The sequence below is a fragment of the Vairimorpha ceranae genome (assembly GCF_000988165.1).
Source record: "Vairimorpha ceranae strain PA08 1199 chromosome Unknown NODE_12, whole genome shotgun sequence".
Taxonomy (NCBI): Eukaryota; Fungi; Microsporidia; family Nosematidae; genus Vairimorpha; species Vairimorpha ceranae.
Genome location: NW_020169307.1, coordinates 12478 through 36008, shown reverse-complemented (window position 1 = coordinate 36008; position 23531 = coordinate 12478). Strand labels below are relative to the sequence as shown.

The window sequence follows — 23531 nt, the reverse complement described above, 5'->3', positions numbered from 1 at the left end:
GCTTTAAGAAATATAACATTTACAAATATGATCTTGTTTGATAAAAAATATAGAATTTTAAGGTACTTTTTTCAACTTAATAAAAATGTAAAAGCTATGAAGATGAATTTAACATTTTTTTGATTTAATTAAATAATTAGGAAATTAAACCGTTATATAATTTTTAAGTAAACAATTTTGAAATTTATTGGACAGAAATAATTTCCATAGATTTGAGTATTTCAAATATATTATACATTTAGAAAATATATCCATAAAAAATATAAAAGGCGAAGCGTTATGCAAAAACGTTGTATGCATTATTTTTAAAAGAACAAAGTTATACCTTCTGCCTTACCAGCTGAATAATAATTTTTTTAAGGTTATTTTTTATATAATTTTTGTTTCTTAAAAATTAAACTTTAACTTAAAAGCATACAGATTTTTGATTTGTGTAAAACTTTTGCAATATACGTTACAAAGCTCTGCTAATAATTTGTTGAGGCAGAATTTTATATCTTTTTTAATAAAAAATTTTTATAATTTTTTTGTCCGGGATATTGTGTTTAAAATCACATTCTCCATATAAGTTTAAAATTCTTTTATAAATTAAAAAATGTTAAAATTTTCACAATAAAGCTTGAAATAGATGGTAATTTTGTTAAAGTAAAGTGGTTTACGTAAGCACGTATGTAATAAAGCTAGTTTGGAATTTAGGTTTAAACTTTATATAAAGAAAAATGTTTGTAAATTTTTTTTTCTAAAAAGTCTTAAAAATAACATTAAAACTGTATTTCAAGACCTTTTGTAGAAATTATTTATTTTTTATATTTAGAAAAACATAATAACTAAACTTATAATTTTAATTTTGACTTTGCAAAATAAAATACAAAATAATTTTTTACTTTTGTACAAAATAACATACAAGTGTCTAAATTTTAAATTTATTGTACGCTTTTAAATTTAAGGGCAAATACATTTTTTCCAAATGTTTGTAAAAAAATTAAATTTTTGACATAGATTATAAATGTTTATAAAAAAATAATAAAAACATTTTTTAAATTGTTCTAAGAAACAATATATAAAGTTTTTATATATTTTTGAGAAAACCTTTACAAAATCAATATTTTAATAAAACCATAATCTTTTTATCTTCTTTCTACTCTTAAAAAGATATATAATTGCAGTCAGACAAAATAAAAATAGTAAAGGATATAAATAACAATACAATGACTTCTTCCTATCTGTACTGTCTTCATTTTCCTTATTTTTTAAATCACAAGCAAATGGCTTGTCTTGCTCATTTTTTTCATTCGGTTCCTTTTTTAATTCACTACCGTAGAAATTAGGTGGAAAATTTATCCTACCTGCAGCTTTTATTTCCCCTCCTAAACTATTGTTTTGATCTCTTAAATCTCGAATTACCTGATTTGAAGATGTTCGATTATTCTTGTAATCTTGTTCACGCAATGTTGGTAGTTCCTTAATTTGAACATTTGATCTCCGAATTGTATTATTATAATCATAATTAGAACTAAAAGGAGCACAAGTATCATTTGTTTGCACTCCTTCAATATAATTAAAGTTTTTTTCACTGTCGTATGTACTCAAAATAGTTACCCTTTGTTGACCACTAGCCAAAATATTATCAAAACTTTTAACGTCAAACATTATTAATATTTTATCATAAATGTCAAACATTGTTGATATTCTGTCATAAATGTCAACCATTATTAATCTTCCGTCATAAACTTGTAAAGAAAGTTTTATAAATTTACCATTCATTTTAATATCTTTTACTACTATATCGCAAAGCTTCAACACACATATTTCATTTTTATTTAACACATTATTTGCTTTTTTTAAGTCAATACATTTATCATTTTCAACTTTATTTATGAGACTATAAAAACACAATTTTTCGTTATTTTGCTGACTATGAAAAGTATCACTGGAAGACTTAAAATTGTTAATTCTTAATATTTTTTGTTCTAACAGCAGCATTATTTCATTTTTGTTAGGTAACATTTTAATACCATCTAAAGGTATTTCTACAAAAATTTGACCTACTAAAATGACTCCTAAAAATCTTCTAATACCAGGTTGAGATAGAGCATTTTTAGATTTGTTTAAATCACCAAACATGTACTGAATACAATTGTACAGCTTTAAGTTTTGACTGCTCTTTGCAACATTTTCGACATAACTAAATTTTTCGTTTTTAAATTGAGTGACAATATTTTTGGAGGGAGACGGGAAAGGTTTATTCACCTGAATTGTTAAAGAGCTTTTTTTAAAGTAAATTATACCGCTGTAAAGCGCTGTGTCTGAACGGAAACCTTTAAGTATTTTGGCTATTGGATTATTTTGATTTAACGAGAATATTCCTCTGATCTTCCATGCTTCAGCTTTTAGTGTAAAAAAAGCTGCCCACTGAATACCTGAAAAAGCCGGCAAACAAAAAAGTAAATTTTTTCGCATTTTTTAAGGGGTAAAATTGTGATTTGAAAGAAAAATTTCATTAAACGCAAGTAACATCAAAAGATAATATAAATTGAAATTTTAGTTGTAAAATAGGCTTTATGCTATAAAACTTTGAACTTGTTATAAGTATCAAATATGTGTTTTGATTAAAATAATAATTAATTATTTTTAATATAAAAAAATAATTTCTTTTCTCTTAATCTTAATTATTATAAGAATTAGATAAATGTCAACAAGCTCAAATTCTTTCTGGCTTGATCATTTTATCATAAAACTTTACAGTTTAAATCATATAGAATTTACGTAACTTTGAAATTATGTTGTATGACAGGACTAATTTATTATTTTAATTAATTAAGAAAATATAAAGTTTATTTTTAACAACTATAAATTTACAAACGTAGAGCAGAAATAATTATTTGCAAACTTTAATGTTTAAATATTTTTAAACATTTAAAAGTCTTGCTTTTTGAAATAACTTGCTGTTGTAAAGCTTATACATTAATTTGTTTATAAAAAGGAGTTGGCGAAATTACAAAGTTAAAAATTTTGCATAAATAAACGAATTACAACCTAACAGATTGCCACTTATAATAAAACTATACACATAAATTGACTATAAAATTTAGATAAAAAGTATTTATATTTTTTTTTACATCATGGATGTGTAATTTTAAATTATTAAAACTCTTTATCTTTCTTTACTGATCGGATCAAAAAAACAAAAAAGTTTAATCTATAATTTAATAAAAATAAAAAGATAAAAATAAAATTTAATTAAACATTATTAAGCAATAAAATTTAGCAAAAACAATATTTCACGCAAAGGGAGTTCTTTACTGGTCAATATAGACACTGTTAAAATATTATTATTTAAAATTAATAAAGTAAACTGTAAAGAAATTCTTAAATTAAGAGTAGTTAAAAAACAAACTAAAAGTAATTGTATGTACTAAGAATTGTAAAAGCATATTTTAAATATATTTACAAACTAAATGCATTAAATGCAAAAATTATAAACCTTTAATCTAGCAAGGTTTTTTGAATCATAAAAAAATGGTGAAATTATTACATTTTATTGCAGGGTGTTTTTAAATGCACAAAGGGAGATGACAGATATTGAATTGCTTTTAATTTGTGTGAATTATCACGGATATGTTTTTGATTAATTAAAATCCGTTATTTTGTAAGATATTGGTTCTAACAAATTTTAATAAAAACTATCATATAGTAAATGCTCCCGTTTTTTTATTTTCGATTGTTTTTAAACATATAAATAAAAGTCAATCAAAAAAATGATGTTTCGATTTTTTAGTTAATTATTTTGCATATTAAAACATATTAGAGCTAGGACCTTTTTACGGATACGTTGCTGTATTACTTTATTTAAAATGTAAATTAAGTATTTTAAAAACGTTTAAAGTATTGTACGGTCATGGCCCAAAACTATTACTTCCCAAAATCACCACTTTAAAAAATAATTTTAATATCTTAAAACCAAAAAAGAAATTAAATATTTAATTAAATTGATTTTTTAAACCAAGTAAATAATTCTTCTAAACTTATTAAATTATTATTATAAGAATTCCAAAGCCAATATATTTTACTGTCTTGTTCTATATATACTCTTTTCTCTAGCTTATTTTTTTCCGCCATCAATCAATTTTCTGAGTTCAATATTAGACAGTATTAAGCATTCTTTAAACAGTGCAATACTTCTAGAAAACCGGCGTTATTTTTATTAATCAATTTATTAAGTTTACTATGAAAGCCTTCTGCGGAATTATTAGTTCATCTTCTAAGCGTTCCATAATGTCACCATATTTCTCTTCTATACAAAGGTCTATTATTATTTAACCAGTTATCTTCAATAAACTTAAAAAAATGATCTACTTGTTCATTTTTTACATTATAATAATTTATAATTATATTTCAAGCAGAATCAATATCGTTTACAGGTACTAAAGCAATGCCTGAAAGCATTTCAACAAAATTTCGAAATAAAATATCATTGTTATACAACGTTACAAGTCCGAGTTTTACAATTCTTCTTTACATCGTCTGTCTAAAATAAAAATAGCATCCAGATATACTTGCATCGGAAAAACAATTCTTATAGCATTAAACGCCACCACCTCAATGTCGTTTTAATTTTAACAGGTTTAAAGATTATTTCAAACCAATGTAATTGTTTTTTTAAACTTAAAAAAGCTTTAACATATATTTCCGCTGTTTTATTAGATAAAAAAATATAAACCAGTGGAAAGCTTTGTCCATTAAAATCACTATGAATTATATAAAGCTGAAAAAACTATTCGATGAAGACTTAAAAGCTCCCTCTAAAACCTATTTAAAGTTTCTTGCGTCAGCAAAAGCGACCAATAAAATCTAGATCGCCCATAACTATTATTTTATATACTTCTGGCTCTTTAAAAATTAGAGTATTATGCCCGTTTGGTAAAATAAACTCGCTAAAATTAAAACTCTGTATTGCTTAAAAATCGCCATTTGGTAAAGCTTCTGCTTTTCGTCTATATAAACTGGTTTGCAGTGAAGAGTAGGAAGGTACAAATCCCAGAATAAATTTATCATATGAATAGTTTTTATTCATAAAAATCATTAATGCATCATATAATTTATTTACAGAAATAAACGGGTTTTCTAAAGTTTTGATCTAATAAAAACCTTCATTTGGAACCTAATGATTGTTGTAAGATTATGACTTTGCATATGAGTTCCAGCTTTTTTAACAAGGATGTACTCCCTTGTTACAATCGAAGCACCACACCTCGACTTTAAACACCTCCAAAAGTCATTGTCTTTACGTCCTTTTCTATTTTAACTATAGATAAAAAATCAACTATTGGACGGATGTATCTTTCTGACTAACAATCCAAAAAAATTCTCTCATATAGGATTTAAAATTATTAAAAAAAGTAGTGGTTTTGCGATGCCGCGTTATTGTATAACAAGCACAAACGATAAATAAAGTAAAACACGCTAAAAGATTTACTTACTAAAAACAACATTTTGATTTAAATAAAAAAATTACAACAACGTTTGAAATATAAATCAAAGTGTAATTTTTATTACGATAGGATTTTTTTTATTTTAAGAGTAAAAAATACCAAAATTTATAGCTTTAAAAGCATGATTTATATTATTTAGAAAAATAATAAGCAACTTAATGCATCAGTTTTACTAATTTTTCTAGCAATTTATATGTTTGAAAAACTTAAAAAATTCTAGATTGAGATTAATAGATCGTTTTTATTGTTACAAAACGTAAGAATTCATAAATTATTTTTTTGACAATTAACTTTAAGAAATAAAAAGCACAAAATTAAAACAATAATCATTCTTTCCAACTAAAAAGTGTTTTATAAAAATTCATTTAATTTTTTTATTTACAAAATATTGTAGTATTTATTTTTAGTCTTTTGCACAACAAACAAATTGTAGGCGGTAGAATAAAAGAAACGACCAAATAAATAATCATAATTAAATGACACAATTCATTTTTAAATTCAATTAACTGTTTTAAGATAAGCACTAAAATATTTGTTAATAAAAAGTTGCTCATCATGTTTCTACTTACAAAATTTAATGACAAATATTGCTTGAATGATGAGAAGTAAGAGACAACTATATAAATCAGTAAATGAAAGGTGTGTAAATATGCTATCTGAAAGATGTATGTACAGTTACCCAGTCTTCTACTTGGTAATTCATAAAATAAAAATAGCTTATAAATTACAAAAAAAATTAAACTTAATTTAGATAAATGAATTATTTTATATTTTATGTTTTGAGTTGAAGTTTGTCGATTTACAAAGCTAGGCGAATTGGTTTTTATAGTACTGTCTTGCTTTTTACAATCTGTACAGTTAATAAATTTGCATGGTGAAACAGTCTGTTCAAAATTTGTTTCTATTTTCAATTCTTCAGTAAAAGGATAGAATAGGATGCGACTTACATCTTGTAGTATCATTAACAAACAGAGATATGGAATAATTGCAAAAAAAGATTCCTTGTTTTGATAAATAAATCCCGTTCTGTTATTGTTTAGAATAAATTTATCGATCTGATAGTATCTGGTTACAAAATGAAAAATCAATATAAGTAAATATCCCAATTTATTATATGGAAATAATTTATATAATACTTGTAGTATAGACAATAAAAAATAAAAATTTGAATGTTTCCCATATTCTGTAATTTCCACATCTAAATTAAATATTAGTATAGTTATATATCTTATAAATCCCAATAAAAATAATAAAATTATACTTCTATTATTATTCACAATATTTAACAATTGTCTCTTTTTTAGAGGACAAGATCGTTTCAAATAAGAATCTTTATTAATCATTAAACCGTTATTGTACAAATAAGACCCTATACCTACATCCATAAGCTTATATCCATAATCAATAGTTTTTCCAAATCTTAATGGAAACATACCAGTAAAATCCACACCTAAAATACAAATGGCCACTTGACAAGATATAAAAGATCTTAATATTCTTATAATTGCTGTATTTAGTTCTTTATTACTTATTGAATTACTAGTTGGTCTAATTTTATTAAAATCTAATACTAAAAATAAAAAAATAATAAGATTCCATTTTTGATCGGGATACATGATAATAAAATATTGTGGACATATCCAAAATAAAAAATCTAGTATAAGATTGTTATAAGGCAGGGTATTATAAACAAGAAGAGAGAAATTTGAAATTCCGCTTACAATTAAAATTTCTGATTCTGTTGAAAATTCCATGGGGTAAAATTTTTTAAACTACCAAATATAAATTTTGCTCTATTTTCTTAAAAATTTTAATTATTTAAGCGCTTAAAAATTGGTGCACAATTTATTTCAACTTTTTATACAATATTTAGGTCTGTTTAACTTTTTTAAAAACTTTTTAATTGCAATTGTTGATTTTTATACATTTCAAATTTAAAATAGTTTACAAAAAGATTTTATTGTTTATACAAATTTTTATAATGTTCATAGATTATGTATTGTATTATAAAAAAGAACAAAATATCAATAATTTTACTTGTACTTACATTAAATGTAAGTACAAATATAACCTTATGACCCTTTTTAAAAGATTGTTTTTTTTAAATATTGTTTCAAATTGAAGAATAATACACCTGTAAATTTGTAAACAAATGATTGAAGAAAGGACATTTAATTTTATAAACCTTTTAAAATTTGCACAAAACAGATTTTCTGATCAAGACAATAAAAATCATAAAATTTGTAATGATAACGTAATTTATATTGTAAGAGATATTAATTTCAAGCAATTACTAGCCTTTTCTATTAAACATGAAAAAATTATTGTTGGAAGAATTAATAAAAGTCGACCATACAAAATTTACAAGCCAATAAATTCAAATTAAACATCATTATTCAAATAAACAATTCAAATTAATTTGTGTAAAAAATTGGCTTACAATCAAGGCCTAATTTATAACAGCCTTTTATGTAAATCGTACACCGCTTACTGTGTTATGTGTCAACTTTTGTTTTATAACGTATTTTTTAAAAAATCATAAAAATTTTTATATTAATAAATGTATAACAACACTTTAATATGTTTTTTCTTTATCAAAAGATTTATTACTAATGAAATTTCAATAATAATAAAAAACGAACTTTTAGTGATTATAAAGTGATAAATGGCATAAGTCTTATATATTTGTGAGACAATTTCTGATTCTTCTGATAATTCTAGTACAAGTTTTTTATCAATTTAAGGGCAGCCTAAAGTATACTTCATAAAAAGTATTCATTACAAAAATCGACTTAATTATAAATGCAATTAAATCTTCTTTACAATAATATAACTGTTATTAATTAATCTTAAAATGCCAACTTAAGTAGATTTATAAAATTTCAAACTGCCGCCACATTTTATAGTCTGTAATAGCAGCTAGTTAAATCGTTATCTTAATTTGCAAAATTTATCTTTTGATCTGTTTTTATTTAAATAAAGACATTTTAAGTAATTTTTATTTTATATACTTAAAATATTATCCCTTTATGTCTGCTAGCTCATCTTTAGTGTATTTCCATACATTTCGCACAAATGTAAAAGAAAGGTGGAAAAACAAATCACTTGTTGATGTATTAGAATATGAATTTAGAACACGAACAAGAGAATATTATATTGAAGCAATTGAATGTGGTGTAATAACTGTCAATGATATTATTGTCAAGCCATCATATAAATTACAGTTAGTCGATTATATAAAACATACAGTGCATATGCACGAACCTATAGCACCCGCAATAAACACGATTTCGATGGAAAATGATTATTGTGTCGTATATAAACCGGCAGGGGTACCTTGTCACCCCACTGGTGGATATCTTGAATATTCAGTTACAAGAAAGCTTTTTGGAGATAAAAAAGTGGCTTGCGTTAATCGTCTCGATATACCAGTTTCGGGTGTTTTAATTATAGCATTTGACGATTTTAAAAACACTATGATGAAAATTTCTAATGCCGTAAAAATTTACATTGCAAAAGTCAAAGGAGATTTTCCTGATTTTGTAAATTGCATTAAAAAAATTTACTGTGAAGAAGGTAGAAGAAGGTTTATCGACGAAAGGGGAAAAGAATGCCAAACATTGTTTCGAAAAATAAAGTTTGTAGATGGATATAGTTTTGTTGAGTGCAGACCGATCACAGGTAGAACGCATCAAATTAGAATTCATCTGCAGAGTCTTGGATTTCCAATCGTAAATGATATCATTTATGGTGAATCAAAGAGAGAAAATTTTGTTTTTGTGAAAAATTGCAACGTTAAAAATGACGGAGATAAAAAAATCAATTGTATATTAAAACATTGTAAAGGAGAAAATAATAGAAGCTTTTTATCGCAAGAAAATTTTATTTGCCTTCACGCTTGGAAATACAAATTTAACGAAAAATGGTATGAAGCAAAATTGCCAGAATGGGCACAAACAAAACTTTAGCACAAGTCTTTTAGTTTAAAAATAATATCAACAATACTTTTATTTGATTTGCTTTCTTCCTGCATGGGTCAGAAAATTATTAAAAATGTATGCAATAAAATATTATTGTTCCTTCACAAATAACGTTTTTGAACTTCTTTGCTAATGATATTTTCTAATTTTTTACGAATTTAAATTTTTATAAAGTTTGCAAATATCAGCAATATTTGTTTATTTTGATATACCTAAGTAATTGACATTTTTTACAAATAGTTTTGATATAAAGCAATAAACCATTCTTACTTACACACAATAATAATTTATGTATATGTACGCCGTACATATGGCAGATTTTTTGATTTACATCAATAAACTCAAGACATTTTATTTTCTTTACATTTTTATAAAATTTTTACCCTTAAATATGAAGCTCAACATTGCTCATCCAACTAACGGTACACAAAAAATGTATGAAATTGAACATAAAGCTGAATTAAAATTGTACGGACGAAAAGTGGGTGACCAGTTTAATGGTGAATTGATTGATGAAAAATTTACTGGTTATGTATTTGAGATTACTGGCGGGGATGATGCACAAGGTTTTCCTATGTCAAGGAAATATTTGACACCCAACCGTGTCAGACCACTTTTAAAGAAAGGCGATGTAGGTTATAGATGCAGAAGAAGGGGTGTTAGAAAGAGAAAAAGTGTTAGAGGTGCTATTGTATCTGAAGATATAAATGTTCTATCACTTATTATTATAAGAGTAGGAGAACAGGAATTAGATGGACTTACTAATGTTATTAAGCCCAAGACTCACTTACCTAAAAGGGATGAAAAATTAATTAAGTTATTTAATATCCCTGAAGGTGCTGATATAGTATCTTTTGTCAAAGATTTTCTTACTAAAAGCGCAGGCACTGAGGACTTTAAGATGCCTACTATTAAACCGACCGGACATATTCATGCTGCCAGGAGAGCCAAAATAGAAGCATCAAAAAATGCCCATGCTGAGAAAAAAGCTAGAAATGAAGAATTAAGGCAAAATTATATGAAGACTTATAATATACAACTTAATTAAAGATATTTATTTTTATATTCTTCTATTTCATTAGTTATTTTATCATTCATGGCTTGTATCTCATTGTTTATAAATTCACTTATTAGCTCTTTTACTGTTTTAAAAGGAAAATAAGACACATAATGATTTTCTAAAATCGTCCTAAAAATATCTTTTATGTCCAAAGATAGATAGAGTGTTTTAGACAAATATAGATCTATAATATCGTTATATTCGCCACTAATAAGTCTAATAAAAAAGAATTCTGAAGATTTTTTTAGGCTAAGTTTGTATTTCTTTGTCACTGTACAGTTATGTAATGTATCAATTGATCCACATTTGTAACAAAATTCAAAAGGCATGCCATCTTTTAAATCGTATCTTATAAATGAAGGTTTATTGTTTAGTGCAAGTTTATGAGGAGAAAATAAAATGCAATCTTTTTTATGCGAATAGTGTTCTAAAATAGGCACGTCCGATTTCTCCCATCCTTCTAAATGTTTTTTACAATAAACACACATTGCTGCTAAATTTGAAGATGTAGACTTACAAATGTAACCACATATGGCCATTAATTGTGGATTACTTTTATAATCTTTGGTAGGCCATTTTTTATTAATAAAGGTTTTGAGTCTTTGCTCGTATGAAAACATTAAGGGAGGAAGAAAATAGAAAAGTAGTATAAAATTAACAGATGATAAATTTAACAGTAAAAATTGTCAATTGAGAAATTTTTATTTAAATAGATAATACAACAGGACAAACTTCTTATATTAAAAAAATTACATTTCACCTTTACATTTTATATTTACCCACAAGCCAAACTAAATTATTAGCACAGAACGCAGTTAAAATAGTACTTTAATAAAGCATTTATATTTAAAAATCACCAACGTCATAATTAAATTCTGGATAGTATCCCGCTATTATAGTTTTTTGTTCAAATGCTAGTCCACCAAGAGATTGATAAACATCTACACCCTCTTTTAAATTTTTACATTTGATAAAAATTTTACAACTAGCAGTTTTTATTTCTAATAAATAATTTGGAAATCTAGAAATAATAAAATCATATGGTACATCATCACAAAGTAAAAAAACGACACGTGTAGGAATAAAAGAACTTACAAAAGGTATATTAAAAATTTGCGGTATATTTGTTATTAGACAATTCTCATAAGCAAATTTTATCTTAAAGTTTTTATTATTTAATATTTGTATCTGTGACAAAACATCAACTATTTCTTTAGCTATTGTTTGATTTTTAAACAATAAAGTAAAATATTTTGCATTAGCACATTGGCACATTCCAAAAAGTGGAGAGATGTCATTTAAAGCCATTTTTAAAGTATTTATAAATGTTATCTTATTTTGTTTACTATTATCTTCAGAAAGATATTCAAAAGGACCAATTACTATTTTATAATAGTCAATTGGAATATTTGTATTGTGTATTCCAAATACAGAAATATTTCTTTTTAAGCAAATTTCTTTTAATTTACTCAAAGGAGTAAATATAATTTTTTTTGTAAATTTGAAATTAACATTGGATAATACTGTACATATATCTGCGTCTAAAATTGTTTTAAAGGTTATACTATAAAAACCGTCATAGTATATGTCTTCAAAATCTCCAATAGTTTTTATAAAATCAACTAACTGTAACTTACTACATTTTGTTTTACAATAAACGATTTTACTACCGTAAACTAAATCAAGATTAGGAAGATTAAGCAAGACACTTTCTTCGGTAATATTTTTTACGTACTTAATCTTAGATTGTAAAATGTGTTCAATAAATTCATAAGGTAAGTCTTTTCTAAAATCGTATTGCATCCTTTTCCTCGTATTTTAAAGGGCAATTGCGTTTTTGTTTTAATGATTTTTGAACAATAAGGGAAAATTAAGATGAAATTACTAAGGCAACGTGGCCGAGTGGTTAAGGCGTTGGATTAGAAATCCAGTGGGCTTGCCCGCACAGGTTCGAATCCTGTCGTTGTCGTTTTTAAAACTGCATATTTAAAAAATGGTATTTTCATTTAAATAATATTTTTTTCTTTTTGTTATGACATTGACCGTGTCTTTGTTTTGATCTTATTTCTTTTATCAAATCACCCTTAACATAAATATTTTTGGCAGTTCTTATTAGGTTTGCAAAATACAAACTTAATATTTTTTATTATACCCCTAAAAGAAATTATTTATGTTATCTACTTAGTTAATTCTCATTAAATAATATTTAATTTATACAAAAAGAATAAAATATTTTAATTTTTTTACAAGTAGAATTCTTTATCAATACAATTTGATAAGTCAATCAAACCTATAATAAAATTTTTAGAAACTTATTTATCAATACAACAAATTATTCTGTTTATTTGTTTAAAAAAATATAAATTTTTCAATTTTTTTATAAAAATGTCAATAAAAAAAATTTTCGATCAAGAAAAAGACAGGATTAAAAATTTTGGCCGAGAAATAAAACTAAAAGATGAATCAATATATTTTGATTTTTCTAAAACACATGTTACAAAAGAAATTAAAGAAAAGTATTTTTCAAAATTTAATAATCTTGATATTTATAAAAAAATTAATGATATGTTTAATGGAGAGAAAATAAATTATACTGAAAACAGAGAAGTGCTTCATACATTATTAAGAAATAAAAAGATTATTAGTGCTTTACATAATAAAAATTCATCTGGTCTGAATGAAAAAGAAGAATTAGTTTATGATGAACTTTGCAAAATGAAAAAATTTGCTGACCAAATAAAAAATAAGAAAATAACTGGATGTACTGGTCAGCCAATAGACACAATTATAAACATAGGAATAGGAGGTAGTGACTTGGGGCCAAAGATGGTATGCGAAGCTTTAGAATATTATGCACAAAAGAATATAAATGTACATTTTATCTCAAATATTGACGCAACTGCTACTTTAAAGGTGTTTAATCTTATAAATCCTAATACGTCTTTATTTATTATTTGTAGTAAAACATTTACTACATTGGAAACAATAAAGAATATGGATTTAGCTTACAAGCTACTAGAAAGGAAATTAAATTTAAACAAAAATTTTACAAAAGAGGAAATTTTTAATAAACATTTTGTAGCTGTCAGCTCAAATGTACCAGAAGTTAGAAAATATAATATTCATAATATTTTTGCAATGTGGGACTTTGTAGGTGGAAGGTATTCTTTATGGTCAGCAGTTGGTTTATCTATTGCTTGTTATATTGGTTTTGACAATTTTTTAGATTTACTTGAAGGTGCATCGATTGTCGATAATAAATTCCGAAACAATAAAAATTGTGACAATGTCGAAATTTTTCATGCCATTATCGAATTATTTTATTCAGAAAACGGATACAATAATAAATGCATAGTAAGCTATGATCAATATATGGAAAAATTTTATTTATATCTTCAACAAGCTGAAATGGAAAGTAATGGTAAATATTCTGAAGAACTTGATACTGGAATGATAATTTGGGGAGGAATTGGCACAGATACACAGCATTCATTCTTTCAATTATTGCATCAAGGTACAAGAAAAATACTAACTGAATTTTTATTCCCATTTAAGCCACTCCATAGAGAATTAAATCACCACCAGATGTTATTAAGTAATTGTTTCGCTCAATCTAAATCTCTTATGGAAGGTAAAGATGGTAAAAAAGGAGTAGATTTTTTTGAAGGAAATAAACCATCCATAACAATTGGATACTCAAAATTATGTCCTTTAGTCTTAGGAGGAATTATAGCGCACTATGAACATAAAATTTTTGTACAAGGAATATTTTTAAAAATAAATTCATTTGATCAATTTGGTGTAACGCTTGGTAAATCAATCGCAACAGAATTGTTAAAAACAATGGAGGGAGACAATAATCAAATTTATGATGCAAGTACAAATGAACTGATAAAAAGATGCCAATAAAGTGCTTTACTATTCTTTCTTCTTTTTTATCTTTACAAATTAATCTAGTCCAACAGATTGTAAATTTTGACAATCCAGCAATAAATATAATTTATGTTATGTACTTTATTAAATATTAATAATATACAATTTTTAAAAATATTGTTTTTACCTAATTTATTGCTTTTAGTTTTTTTTTGCAAAATAAATTTCTTTTTTTTAAAACAAAATACAACTTTATTTTTATTTATTGCTTGGTTGTGTTTTATGCATAAAATTATAAATAAAAAAAATATTATATCCTTATAGCATGAATGAGAAAAATATTGAAGAAATTAAAAATATTCCATTTGACAATATGGTTCTTGATGCAGAAGAAGTTATTGCAAGAAGTGAAAAAGGACTTCCAGTTTATACTGAACAACCTGTTCAAGTGTCTTCTGATGAATTAAGAGGTACAAGTCGATACAAAAAATTGGGAATTTTGTTAGGCGAAGGAGGATTTAAAAAAGTGTACAAAGCTGTTGACCAAATAGAAGGCAAAGAAGTTGCATGGAACGAAGTTAAAATTTCACAGAATGAATACGAAAACAAAGAAAATAATAATTTTAGCAAAGAAATTTTATTGCTTAAAAAAATTAAGCATCCTTCAATTTTAGCGATTTTAGACTATTGGTTTTCAAAAGACAATTTTATTTTCATTACTGAGATTATGTCTGGAGGGACACTAAGAGAATATATTGGGAAAATAGGAGAAGTAAATATTAAAATTATTAAGAAATGGGCTAAACAGATTTTAGAAGGGTTAAATTATTTACATTCACAAAATCCACCAGTGATACACAGAGATATTAAATGTGAGAATATTTTTGTTGATTCTTCGAATGGAGAAGTAAAGATTGGTGATCTTGGTGTTGCGAAAGAAAGACGACTTAAGAGATACACTGTGGTAGGTACACCACAATTTATGGCTAGAGAAATGTTTGAAGGTGATGGATACAATGAAAAAGTAGATATTTATGCATTTGGAATGTGTCTTATAGAAATGGCTACAGGAGGATATCCTTACAAGGAATGTGATGATTCTACAGATGTTTACAGATATATTTTACAAGGTGTTCCTCCCGCAGCACTTTACAATATTAAGGATCCTTGTTTAAAAAATCTTATTTTAAGATGTCTTGTACTGGAAAAAGACAGACTGGATGCCCGCACTGCCTTGTGTCATCATTTTCTTGATTTAAGTTTTGAATGTTCAGGAGATTGCATACCCAAAGAATCAATTTTGGTAAAACCGCTTACTGAACCTGGCAATGATATGGAAATTTCATTGTTAGGTTATGAAGGAGACGTAATAACTTTTCAGCTCTTTTTTATGTGTGAGGCTAAATTTATTAAATTCGATTATAATATAAAAGAAGACACTGTTAAAAATTTGGCACGTGAAATGTTAGAAGAAAATGTGGTAGATTACACTAAAAAAGATGTTTTATTAAATATGCTTACTCGTGGAGTAGAGCGTGCCATACAGCGAAAAGAAAATGAATCTAAAGAAGTCGAATTTCAAATGCAAATGAATGTGAATTCTGTAGAATTGGAACTTAGTAATTTAAAGGTCATTGATGAAGAATCTTCACTTATTGAAGATTCTTTAAAAATGCCTTGCAATATTAAAGATTCTGTAGATGTTACGAATAAATTGATTTCTTCCGATCTCCTTGTTGACGAGGTCATTGCAGCTAAAGAAACGCCCTCTTCACAAAATGTTTCAACTGCTGAGGAATTGACATGTAAAACTATGGTTTATCCAAACAAGAAATATGAAGTAAATGTTTTTATTGAAGAATTTGCAAGTGATGTGGCTGAAATTACTCGTAGATCGCAAGAGTCTGCAAATAATTGGATAAAGATTCTTAGAAGTAATGATATTTTTAATACCACTGATCTTAAAGTTTTGGTAGATGAAGATTGGGATAAGTTAGGACTTTCTGTTTTTATTACTAGAGCTATGAAGAATATGTTGTACGGACTTGATCAACATCCTCTTAAAGAGAAGCATTTACCTGACAATGCTAACATTAAACTTTACGATGCGGATGTTACGATTTGTGACTTTTTAAAAGAAATTACTGAAATGTGTAATAAAAAGGAATGTTTGTCTGTTTGGGAGAATAAATTATTAGCACAAGATATTCGGACTGTCGAAGAACTTAAATCTCTTCATCAAGAAGATTGGGACAGACTAGGATTATCAATATTTTCTTATAGAGTGATGAAGAATATAATATTTAGAAAAGGGAAAATAATGTAAGAATTATGCACATAATAAATCATTTTATTTTTGATTTTTTAGTAAAGCTTTTTTCTTTGTATTCTTGTGCATTGTTTAAACAAACTTGTTTTAATTTATTTTTTATAAAAAGTTTTAAACATTATGCACCATAAATTATTTATGTTTAGAATTAAACTAGAAAAAATCACTGTTCAAAATATTGATTTAGTAAAAAAAATGAATGAATCTTTATTTCCCATTGAATACTCGCACACCTTTTATAAATACATTCTAGACACCACTTGTACAAAAGGGTTTTTTTTCATATTTAGAGACTGTAAAATAGGCGTATGTACATTTTCAATTAGAGGAACATTACACAATAAATCAATAAACGAGTGTTACATAATGACATTTGGCATTTTAGACAAATATAGAAATTTAGGATTTGGTAGTAAATGCATAGCTTTATTAGAAAATTATGCTGTAGAGAATTACAATGTTAAGTCTTTTAAGCTTCATGTCCACACAAGCAATTTTAAGGGGATAAATTTCTATAAAAAGAATTTTTATAAAATAACAGAACTAGAAATGAATTATTATAAAAATATTGAACCATGCTCGGCTTATTTATTTGTAAAAATTTTGTGATATAATTTATTAATTAATTTTAAAAACCAATTATTTTTTCTAAAAACAATTAAAATAATTTTTTCCTTTTTTTTATGGGCAGACGGTTTGATATTATTCAGACACCAAAAGATTTTAATCATACAGATTTACCAAGCGAAATAACTATTAGCAAGCCATTTAAAATTAACCAGGACACTTATGTATGTGAAAAAACCAGTGTAGACGGATTTAAAATTTACAATGAGAAAGAGGACTGTGGGACAAATAAGCACTATTATGTTATTAGAAAGTTGTAGAAGAGTTTATTAAAAAATTATATTTACATTTTTTTATTTTTTATTACCCATGTTATTTAGTTTAAAGCACGAAGAGAAAAAATATTGTACTAAAGAAGATATAACTCCAGTTATTGTACAACTAACCAGAAGTATTGATACAATACAAGAACTAGATTTTACTTCTAATGTATTTAAGCCTGAAGCAGTGGTAGAATTATGCAAGTGTATTAGAAAAATGAAAAATCTTAAAAATATTATATTAGAAGGAATTTTTGCCACTTTAAGTAAAAGTGAGATGGAAACGTGTTTTAAAGACATTTGTTCTTCTTTAAAAGACAAAAAACTGATTTTACTTGACTTAAGCAATAATGCGCTCTCTTCTGATTTACCCGAAGAATTTACTGATTTATTAAGCAATTTAAATACATTAAAATTTCTTAAAATACGAAATTGTGGACTTGGCTACAAAGGAGGAAATATAATAGGAGAGTGTTTAGATAAATTAACAGATAAGAATAACTTTGAATATTTAGATATCGCACAAAATAGATTTTTTAATTTTCCTGAAAAGTTGTGTGAAGGTATTAGCAATTTTAAGAGACTTTCTGTACTGAGACTTGAATACAACACTATTGAAAAGATTTCTATGACACAGGCACTAAAAGTTATAAAAGATCTTCCACTCGAGGTGTTAGACATAAGAGATAATTTTTTAGATGTAGAAGGATGTAAATTATTAGGGGAGATATTTGCTACGTGTAACATAAGAGAATTAGTTATGGGGGACTGTATGACATATTCTGAAGGAATGCTTGAATTTATAAAATATGCTAATAATAAATTTGTGTCTATGGGACTACCAGGGGATTGTACAGATTTTGTAGAGTGTGTATTGGATGTTAGTTATAATGATTGGGAACAAGAATGCATTGAAGATCTTATACATTTTTGTAAAAAATATTTTATTAAGAAATTATTTATTACAGGAAATTTGTATGATGACTCAAGTGAATTAATGAAGGCTATGCATAAATATGGAGGAGAATTAATTTACAATGAATTAGAAGCAGAGCAGGATTTAAAGAGTGAATTTGATGATGCTCTTATCGAGAAACTCGAATTTTTATAAATTATTTATATTTTATTTTTTTTAAATCTAAATTTTTAAAGATACAAAATTTATGCAATATAATTATTAAATTTTTAGTCGTGTGTTAAAAACTTTTCTAGGTAAAATTTATAATTTTAACTATTAAGTAATAAATAAGGATAGATTTGTTACTTAAAGTGTGTTACAAGAAAACATAAGTTTATTTAAAAAAAACATTTTAAATGGTAACACCAAGGTGCTAAAAATTACCTTTACCATCTGTGTCTAGACGTAAAATTTGGCGTTGTCAAGAAAGGAATTTTGAATTTAATCAAAAAGCTACAGGAAAGTATGATCCTAATTAAGGGGTCAATTGTCCTTATTTATATCAATTTAAGAATTAAGAAAGTTACCATATCCAGAAGAATATTTAGTTACTAAATGTCAACTATCTCACGATAATGCTCAGCAAGATATTTGACATTACAAGCGATAGCTAACATTATAAAGAGTAAAGTGTTATTTCTGTACAATTAAAAACTTTACATTTTGACATATTTGGTAGAATTAGTTTAATTTTAGTGCCATATTTCTTTTTATAAAATATTTAGTTATGTCTTAATTTTACGCTATAAAGCATTATTTGAATAAAACAGTATTTTAATTTGTTTTATTGGTAACAACATAAGATTTTAAAACTAAAATGAAACAAACCTTAATTTTAATAAAAAAATGCATAAAAATAGCATGGCTTGAAAATTAAAAGGTAAAAATAATATTAGTGTAGTTAACTGCATTATCGCTTTTCTATAATTTAACTTTGTTGTGTGCGTACGGTGTAAAACATAAACTTAATATGGAATTTTTTGACAAGTAAATTTTTGATTAACCAAATATGGTTTGTAAAAATTTGATATTCTCGTTTAACGTAAATTTGTCCTTTTTTATTAATGAAATGCTAAAAATTTATCAAACAGAAATTTCTACATTTAAAATAAGTAAATGATTATTTTTTTACTTTCTTAAGTTAATGCAATTTATACTTTTTAATCTTTATAAAATATTTTAAGAAAATCAAAAGTTAGATAAATGCCTACAATTTTCAAATCTATAATAAAATAAATATATTTAGATTATTTGCTATGTTATTAAATCTTACGTAAAAAATTTTAACATTAAATTGTACCCAAATATCTTAATGAAATATTTTTAAAATTTTATTAAGGATTAATTAAAGGTTGAGATTACAAAAAATAATAAGCTTATTGTGTTACAATAATACGTGTAAACCTTAAACTAAAAAAAAATTAGTGATATATAATTATTTTCTTTAATTTTTTAAATAACTTTGTATTTTATCGCTTTTAATTAATAAAAATAATTTTTACTAAGCACTTATAGGTACAAATGATATAATACGCCTTATAATTTTACTTAAAAGGAGATCTCCTTTCTCTCCTTTTAATTACAAAAGCAAAAAAAAAATTTACAAAGGATATGAATTCAGGTGATAAAAAAAAATATCAACAGAAGACAGGCATGATCGATGTAAGTGACACAAAAGAAACAATTCAATCAGATGAATCTTTTAATAGTGACCTTAATAATATTAAAGATAACTGTGAAAACTTTTTTAATATCGATAAGCACAATACTAACGAAACAAATGTTTCTAATCAACAGAAATATAATAAGAACATGATTCGCTATGGATTTCAACCTTATTCATATAACCCATACCTAAGAATTAGTCATCCAGACCTATTAATTCATAAAAGACCTGTATCTCCTGTACTTAATCCACGAACTCAACACGTTGTTTATAAAAAAACTGCTTTAGACTATTTAAGTGAAATTGCTGAACAAGAAAATGAAAGAATTAATAAAAAAAATTATGAAAAAAACAGCTTTAGTTCTGACAATATATATGTAGAACAGCTGAAGGAACTAAGAAGGCGTCGAAGAGATAGACGGCGGAATTTAGACAGGCTAGAAAGTGATTTGGATTATTCTAATCACGAACTGATGTATAATACATCTCCCGCCGTCTTTAATAGAAAAAGGCGTGAACATAGAAAAAAGGCACCACGTAAAAGTATTGTGCTAATTGATTCGTTGTCAAATGAAGAAGAGGCTATCGAAAGTTTTGCCGACTTCCCCGACTCTATGTTTGCGTCAAAGACAAAGAACAATACTAGGGTGTTTTGCTGCGCAAATAAGGAATGCGAAGTAGAACTACCCTCGTTGAGTCGAATCAAGCGTCACTATCTGGTTCATACAAGCTTAAAGCCATTTAAGTGTTTGAACCAAAAATGCGACAAAAGATTCTCTAGGAAGGATAATATGTTACAACATTTTAGAACTCATTGTAAAAATAAAAAGAAAAAAGAATCATATTAAGCAGTTGTAAAATACCATATTAAACATTTTTTGGATATTTTTTTTTAATTTATTCCCAATAAGGTAAGTTTCGCCTTTTTAAGGTTCTACGTTTAAATTAAATATTTTTAAGTTTTTTAAATGAATTTTAAAGTTTTAAGAAATTTACAAAGTCATACAATAAAATATAAGAATAAGTAAGAAAATTGACATGAGATATTTTAGAACATTATTTTACTAATATTTACATAATTATTATAGTGTTAACGTATATAAGTTAGAAAGACAATTAAAATACCTTAAACATTTTACAAATTACAAATATTAATATAACTGTAATTTTTACATTTTACAAAGTATAACAAAATAATAAAATAATTTTTTTAGATTTTTAGTAGATTTTATTGACATAGTAAAAATTATGAAATTTAATTATAGAAATGAGAAATAAGATTTAAACTAATTAATACTTTTATTTAGTTTGTTTTACAATTTTACAAATTTACACAACTTTTTTAAAAATTATAAACGTATAAATAAGTAATAACATTTTGTTAAACATTTAATACAAAATATTTTTAAATGCTGGTACAGCCAAAGCACTTTTTTAATAGATTTCAAATTTTAATTAAATAAATAGTAAATTGATCTGGCATGATGTAAAATAAATTTCTTAAATTTTTAACTAATCGAAAGTTTTATAAGGTTAAATATGTTAAAATGTTCTGCTTGTGGGAGTAACAATTTTCTATTGATAGTTAAAGCATCTCATTAGGATATCTTTTATAAATTAAAATTTTTTACAAATATTTATTTTACGTTCTTTTTAATCCAAAAAATTTAATGACCAGTGCGAAGAAGACGGATAAAAATAAAAAAAGAAAATCTAAGAAGCATAGTAGAATACCTAAGAAATTTTTAGGAAATATTAAAAGTTTCGAAGAATTTGCTCTTTATTACAAGAACAGGAATGTTGCGCAAAAAAGCCTTAAAGCTAAGAAAAGCAATAGTTCTATAAAGAAAGATGTAGATGGAAGGATATACAAGACTATTAACCCCAGTTCTATCTGTATTGAACAAAAAAGTTCTCTTAATATATTGTCAGAACAAGCTTATTTAGACTTCTATCTCAACAATGCTAATGACTGTCCTATTGAACGTGCTTGTCCTTATAAGAAACTTGATGAAGAAGAAGTGTGTAATGTATGTTTCAGTATAACGTATTGTCGTTGCAACTTAAATTAAAGCATAATTAAGAAGTAGTTTTATATTTCTTTCACGTTTTATAAAAAAAAACCAATTTATATTAAATTTGCGAAAAAATAAAAAATCAAGATTTCTTCGTGCAAAAATATTGTCAGTTATTTATAAAGCATAACATAAATCTTAGTATTTAAATTAATAAATTTTAAAAAACAAACAAACTTGTGATAAATTTAATAAATCTTATTATTTTTTACAAAATAATAATAAAAAGGCAGCAAATTTTTATATTAAAATACAGATTTAATTTACATACTATTTTTAATCTATTATTTCAAAGAGTGTATTTTTTTGTGCAATAGTCTTAAAATTCAATATAAATTCTTTCATAAATTCTACCAACAATGAAACTTCTGCCAAGGAGAAATCTTGTACATTTTTAAGTAATAAGTTAGGCATTATAACCGTTGATATTCCTGCCATATCCATATTATTTGTATAATCTGACCCGTCTACTGTTGCTATGTCGTGAATCAGGTACAAAAAAAATATTGTAGCTTCTAAAATATGTCTGTTGAATTTAGGTAAAGAAATATATAAATAGTGATAAAGAATTAATCTATCCTCCTGTTTATCTACAGAGAATAATTTTATAATTATTGGTAAAAAACCTTCTGGTATTACTGAATGTTTATAGTTTCTTAGAATTTCTTTAAAGGCTGTGGTCAAGTCAATAACATTAAAGCTTTCAGCCAATTTATCTCTAATATCTTTAAATGATGATCTATTATATATCTCTCTTTCTAACATATCTACACATTCTTTCACTGTAATCATTGAATTTCTAACTCTAAATAATCCTCCTATTCTTACATCTAAAGATAATATTGTTTCAGTTAATGTATAAAAATCAATAGGAACTAAAACATGTTTATTACCATATTTCAGATTTGATGAGATCCACAAGCGGGAATCATTTCTTAATATTTTGTCTATCGGGAAAAATATTCTTCCTAGAAATGTCTGATTAAGTCTACATATCTCCCAGTAATTACAATACTTTTCTATAATAAAAGAATGTACTGAACAAAAGTTTTTTTTATATTCTATAAATTCTCTGTCATCTAAATCGTTTACTGTTTCCATTTTTTCTGTGTTCATTTTATTTTTTAAGATTTCCTCCATTACTTTTGTTATGTTTATTTTATTTTTAATAAATAAATCTGTAAATAAATATATAGAAAATCAAAAAAAAT

At 25.3% G+C, this 23531-nt stretch overlaps 14 protein-coding genes and 1 non-coding gene across 15 annotated transcripts; 10 read left to right on the top strand and 5 right to left on the bottom strand.

The window, feature by feature from the left end:
• Positions 1-1107: 1107 nt before the first annotated feature.
• On the bottom strand, positions 1108-2460 carry AAJ76_1200033549 (hypothetical protein; the record flags this gene model as incomplete). The annotated part of the gene is made up of 1 exon (XM_024473860.1): positions 1108-2460. One exon carries the CDS (start codon positions 2458-2460, stop codon positions 1108-1110), a length of 1353 nt encoding a protein of 450 aa, XP_024331525.1.
• Positions 2461-5866: 3406 nt separating this feature from the next.
• Positions 5867-7246, bottom strand: AAJ76_1200028763 (gpi-anchored wall transfer protein 1; the record flags this gene model as incomplete). Its single annotated transcript, XM_024473859.1, has 1 exon — positions 5867-7246. One exon carries the CDS (start codon positions 7244-7246, stop codon positions 5867-5869), a length of 1380 nt encoding a protein of 459 aa, XP_024331524.1.
• Positions 7247-8521: 1275 nt separating this feature from the next.
• Positions 8522-9460, top strand: AAJ76_1200027487 (pseudouridylate synthase; the record flags this gene model as incomplete). Its single annotated transcript, XM_024473858.1, has 1 exon — positions 8522-9460. The coding sequence occupies one exon, from the start codon at positions 8522-8524 to the stop codon at positions 9458-9460; it is 939 nt and encodes a 312-aa protein (XP_024331523.1).
• A 403-nt stretch (positions 9461-9863) lies between these two features.
• Positions 9864-10520, top strand: AAJ76_1200026145 (40s ribosomal protein s6; the record flags this gene model as incomplete). The annotated part of the gene is made up of 1 exon (XM_024473857.1): positions 9864-10520. One exon carries the CDS (start codon positions 9864-9866, stop codon positions 10518-10520), a length of 657 nt encoding a protein of 218 aa, XP_024331522.1.
• AAJ76_1200024857 (baculoviral iap repeat-containing 5b) lies at positions 10517-11152 on the bottom strand (the record flags this gene model as incomplete). Its single annotated transcript, XM_024473856.1, has 1 exon — positions 10517-11152. The coding sequence occupies one exon, from the start codon at positions 11150-11152 to the stop codon at positions 10517-10519; it is 636 nt and encodes a 211-aa protein (XP_024331521.1).
• Positions 11153-11378: 226 nt separating this feature from the next.
• Positions 11379-12335, bottom strand: AAJ76_1200023674 (u2 snrnp auxiliary splicing factor u2af large subunit; the record flags this gene model as incomplete). Its single annotated transcript, XM_024473855.1, has 1 exon — positions 11379-12335. One exon carries the CDS (start codon positions 12333-12335, stop codon positions 11379-11381), a length of 957 nt encoding a protein of 318 aa, XP_024331520.1.
• An 85-nt stretch (positions 12336-12420) lies between these two features.
• AAJ76_1200023508 lies at positions 12421-12501 on the top strand. Its single transcript has one exon. It is a non-coding gene; the product is annotated as a tRNA-Ser (tRNA).
• A 416-nt stretch (positions 12502-12917) lies between these two features.
• Positions 12918-14441, top strand: AAJ76_1200023091 (glucose-6-phosphate isomerase; the record flags this gene model as incomplete). The annotated part of the gene is made up of 1 exon (XM_024473854.1): positions 12918-14441. The coding sequence occupies one exon, from the start codon at positions 12918-12920 to the stop codon at positions 14439-14441; it is 1524 nt and encodes a 507-aa protein (XP_024331519.1).
• A 289-nt stretch (positions 14442-14730) lies between these two features.
• AAJ76_1200021278 (ser thr protein kinase) lies at positions 14731-16731 on the top strand (the record flags this gene model as incomplete). The annotated part of the gene is made up of 1 exon (XM_024473853.1): positions 14731-16731. The coding sequence occupies one exon, from the start codon at positions 14731-14733 to the stop codon at positions 16729-16731; it is 2001 nt and encodes a 666-aa protein (XP_024331518.1).
• Positions 16732-16872: 141 nt separating this feature from the next.
• On the top strand, positions 16873-17343 carry AAJ76_1200019136 (n-alpha-acetyltransferase 50; the record flags this gene model as incomplete). The annotated part of the gene is made up of 1 exon (XM_024473852.1): positions 16873-17343. One exon carries the CDS (start codon positions 16873-16875, stop codon positions 17341-17343), a length of 471 nt encoding a protein of 156 aa, XP_024331517.1.
• Positions 17344-17417: 74 nt separating this feature from the next.
• AAJ76_1200018591 (hypothetical protein) lies at positions 17418-17621 on the top strand (the record flags this gene model as incomplete). Its single annotated transcript, XM_024473851.1, has 1 exon — positions 17418-17621. The coding sequence occupies one exon, from the start codon at positions 17418-17420 to the stop codon at positions 17619-17621; it is 204 nt and encodes a 67-aa protein (XP_024331516.1).
• Positions 17622-17670: 49 nt separating this feature from the next.
• Positions 17671-18732, top strand: AAJ76_1200018338 (ran specific gtpase-activating protein; the record flags this gene model as incomplete). Its single annotated transcript, XM_024473850.1, has 1 exon — positions 17671-18732. One exon carries the CDS (start codon positions 17671-17673, stop codon positions 18730-18732), a length of 1062 nt encoding a protein of 353 aa, XP_024331515.1.
• A 1458-nt stretch (positions 18733-20190) lies between these two features.
• On the top strand, positions 20191-21093 carry AAJ76_1200015818 (transcriptional activator; the record flags this gene model as incomplete). The annotated part of the gene is made up of 1 exon (XM_024473849.1): positions 20191-21093. The coding sequence occupies one exon, from the start codon at positions 20191-20193 to the stop codon at positions 21091-21093; it is 903 nt and encodes a 300-aa protein (XP_024331514.1).
• Positions 21094-21915: 822 nt separating this feature from the next.
• AAJ76_1200014093 (hypothetical protein) lies at positions 21916-22317 on the top strand (the record flags this gene model as incomplete). The annotated part of the gene is made up of 1 exon (XM_024473848.1): positions 21916-22317. One exon carries the CDS (start codon positions 21916-21918, stop codon positions 22315-22317), a length of 402 nt encoding a protein of 133 aa, XP_024331513.1.
• A 279-nt stretch (positions 22318-22596) lies between these two features.
• AAJ76_1200012549 (lrg1-like protein) lies at positions 22597-23460 on the bottom strand (the record flags this gene model as incomplete). The annotated part of the gene is made up of 1 exon (XM_024473847.1): positions 22597-23460. The coding sequence occupies one exon, from the start codon at positions 23458-23460 to the stop codon at positions 22597-22599; it is 864 nt and encodes a 287-aa protein (XP_024331512.1).
• Positions 23461-23531: the final 71 nt, after the last annotated feature.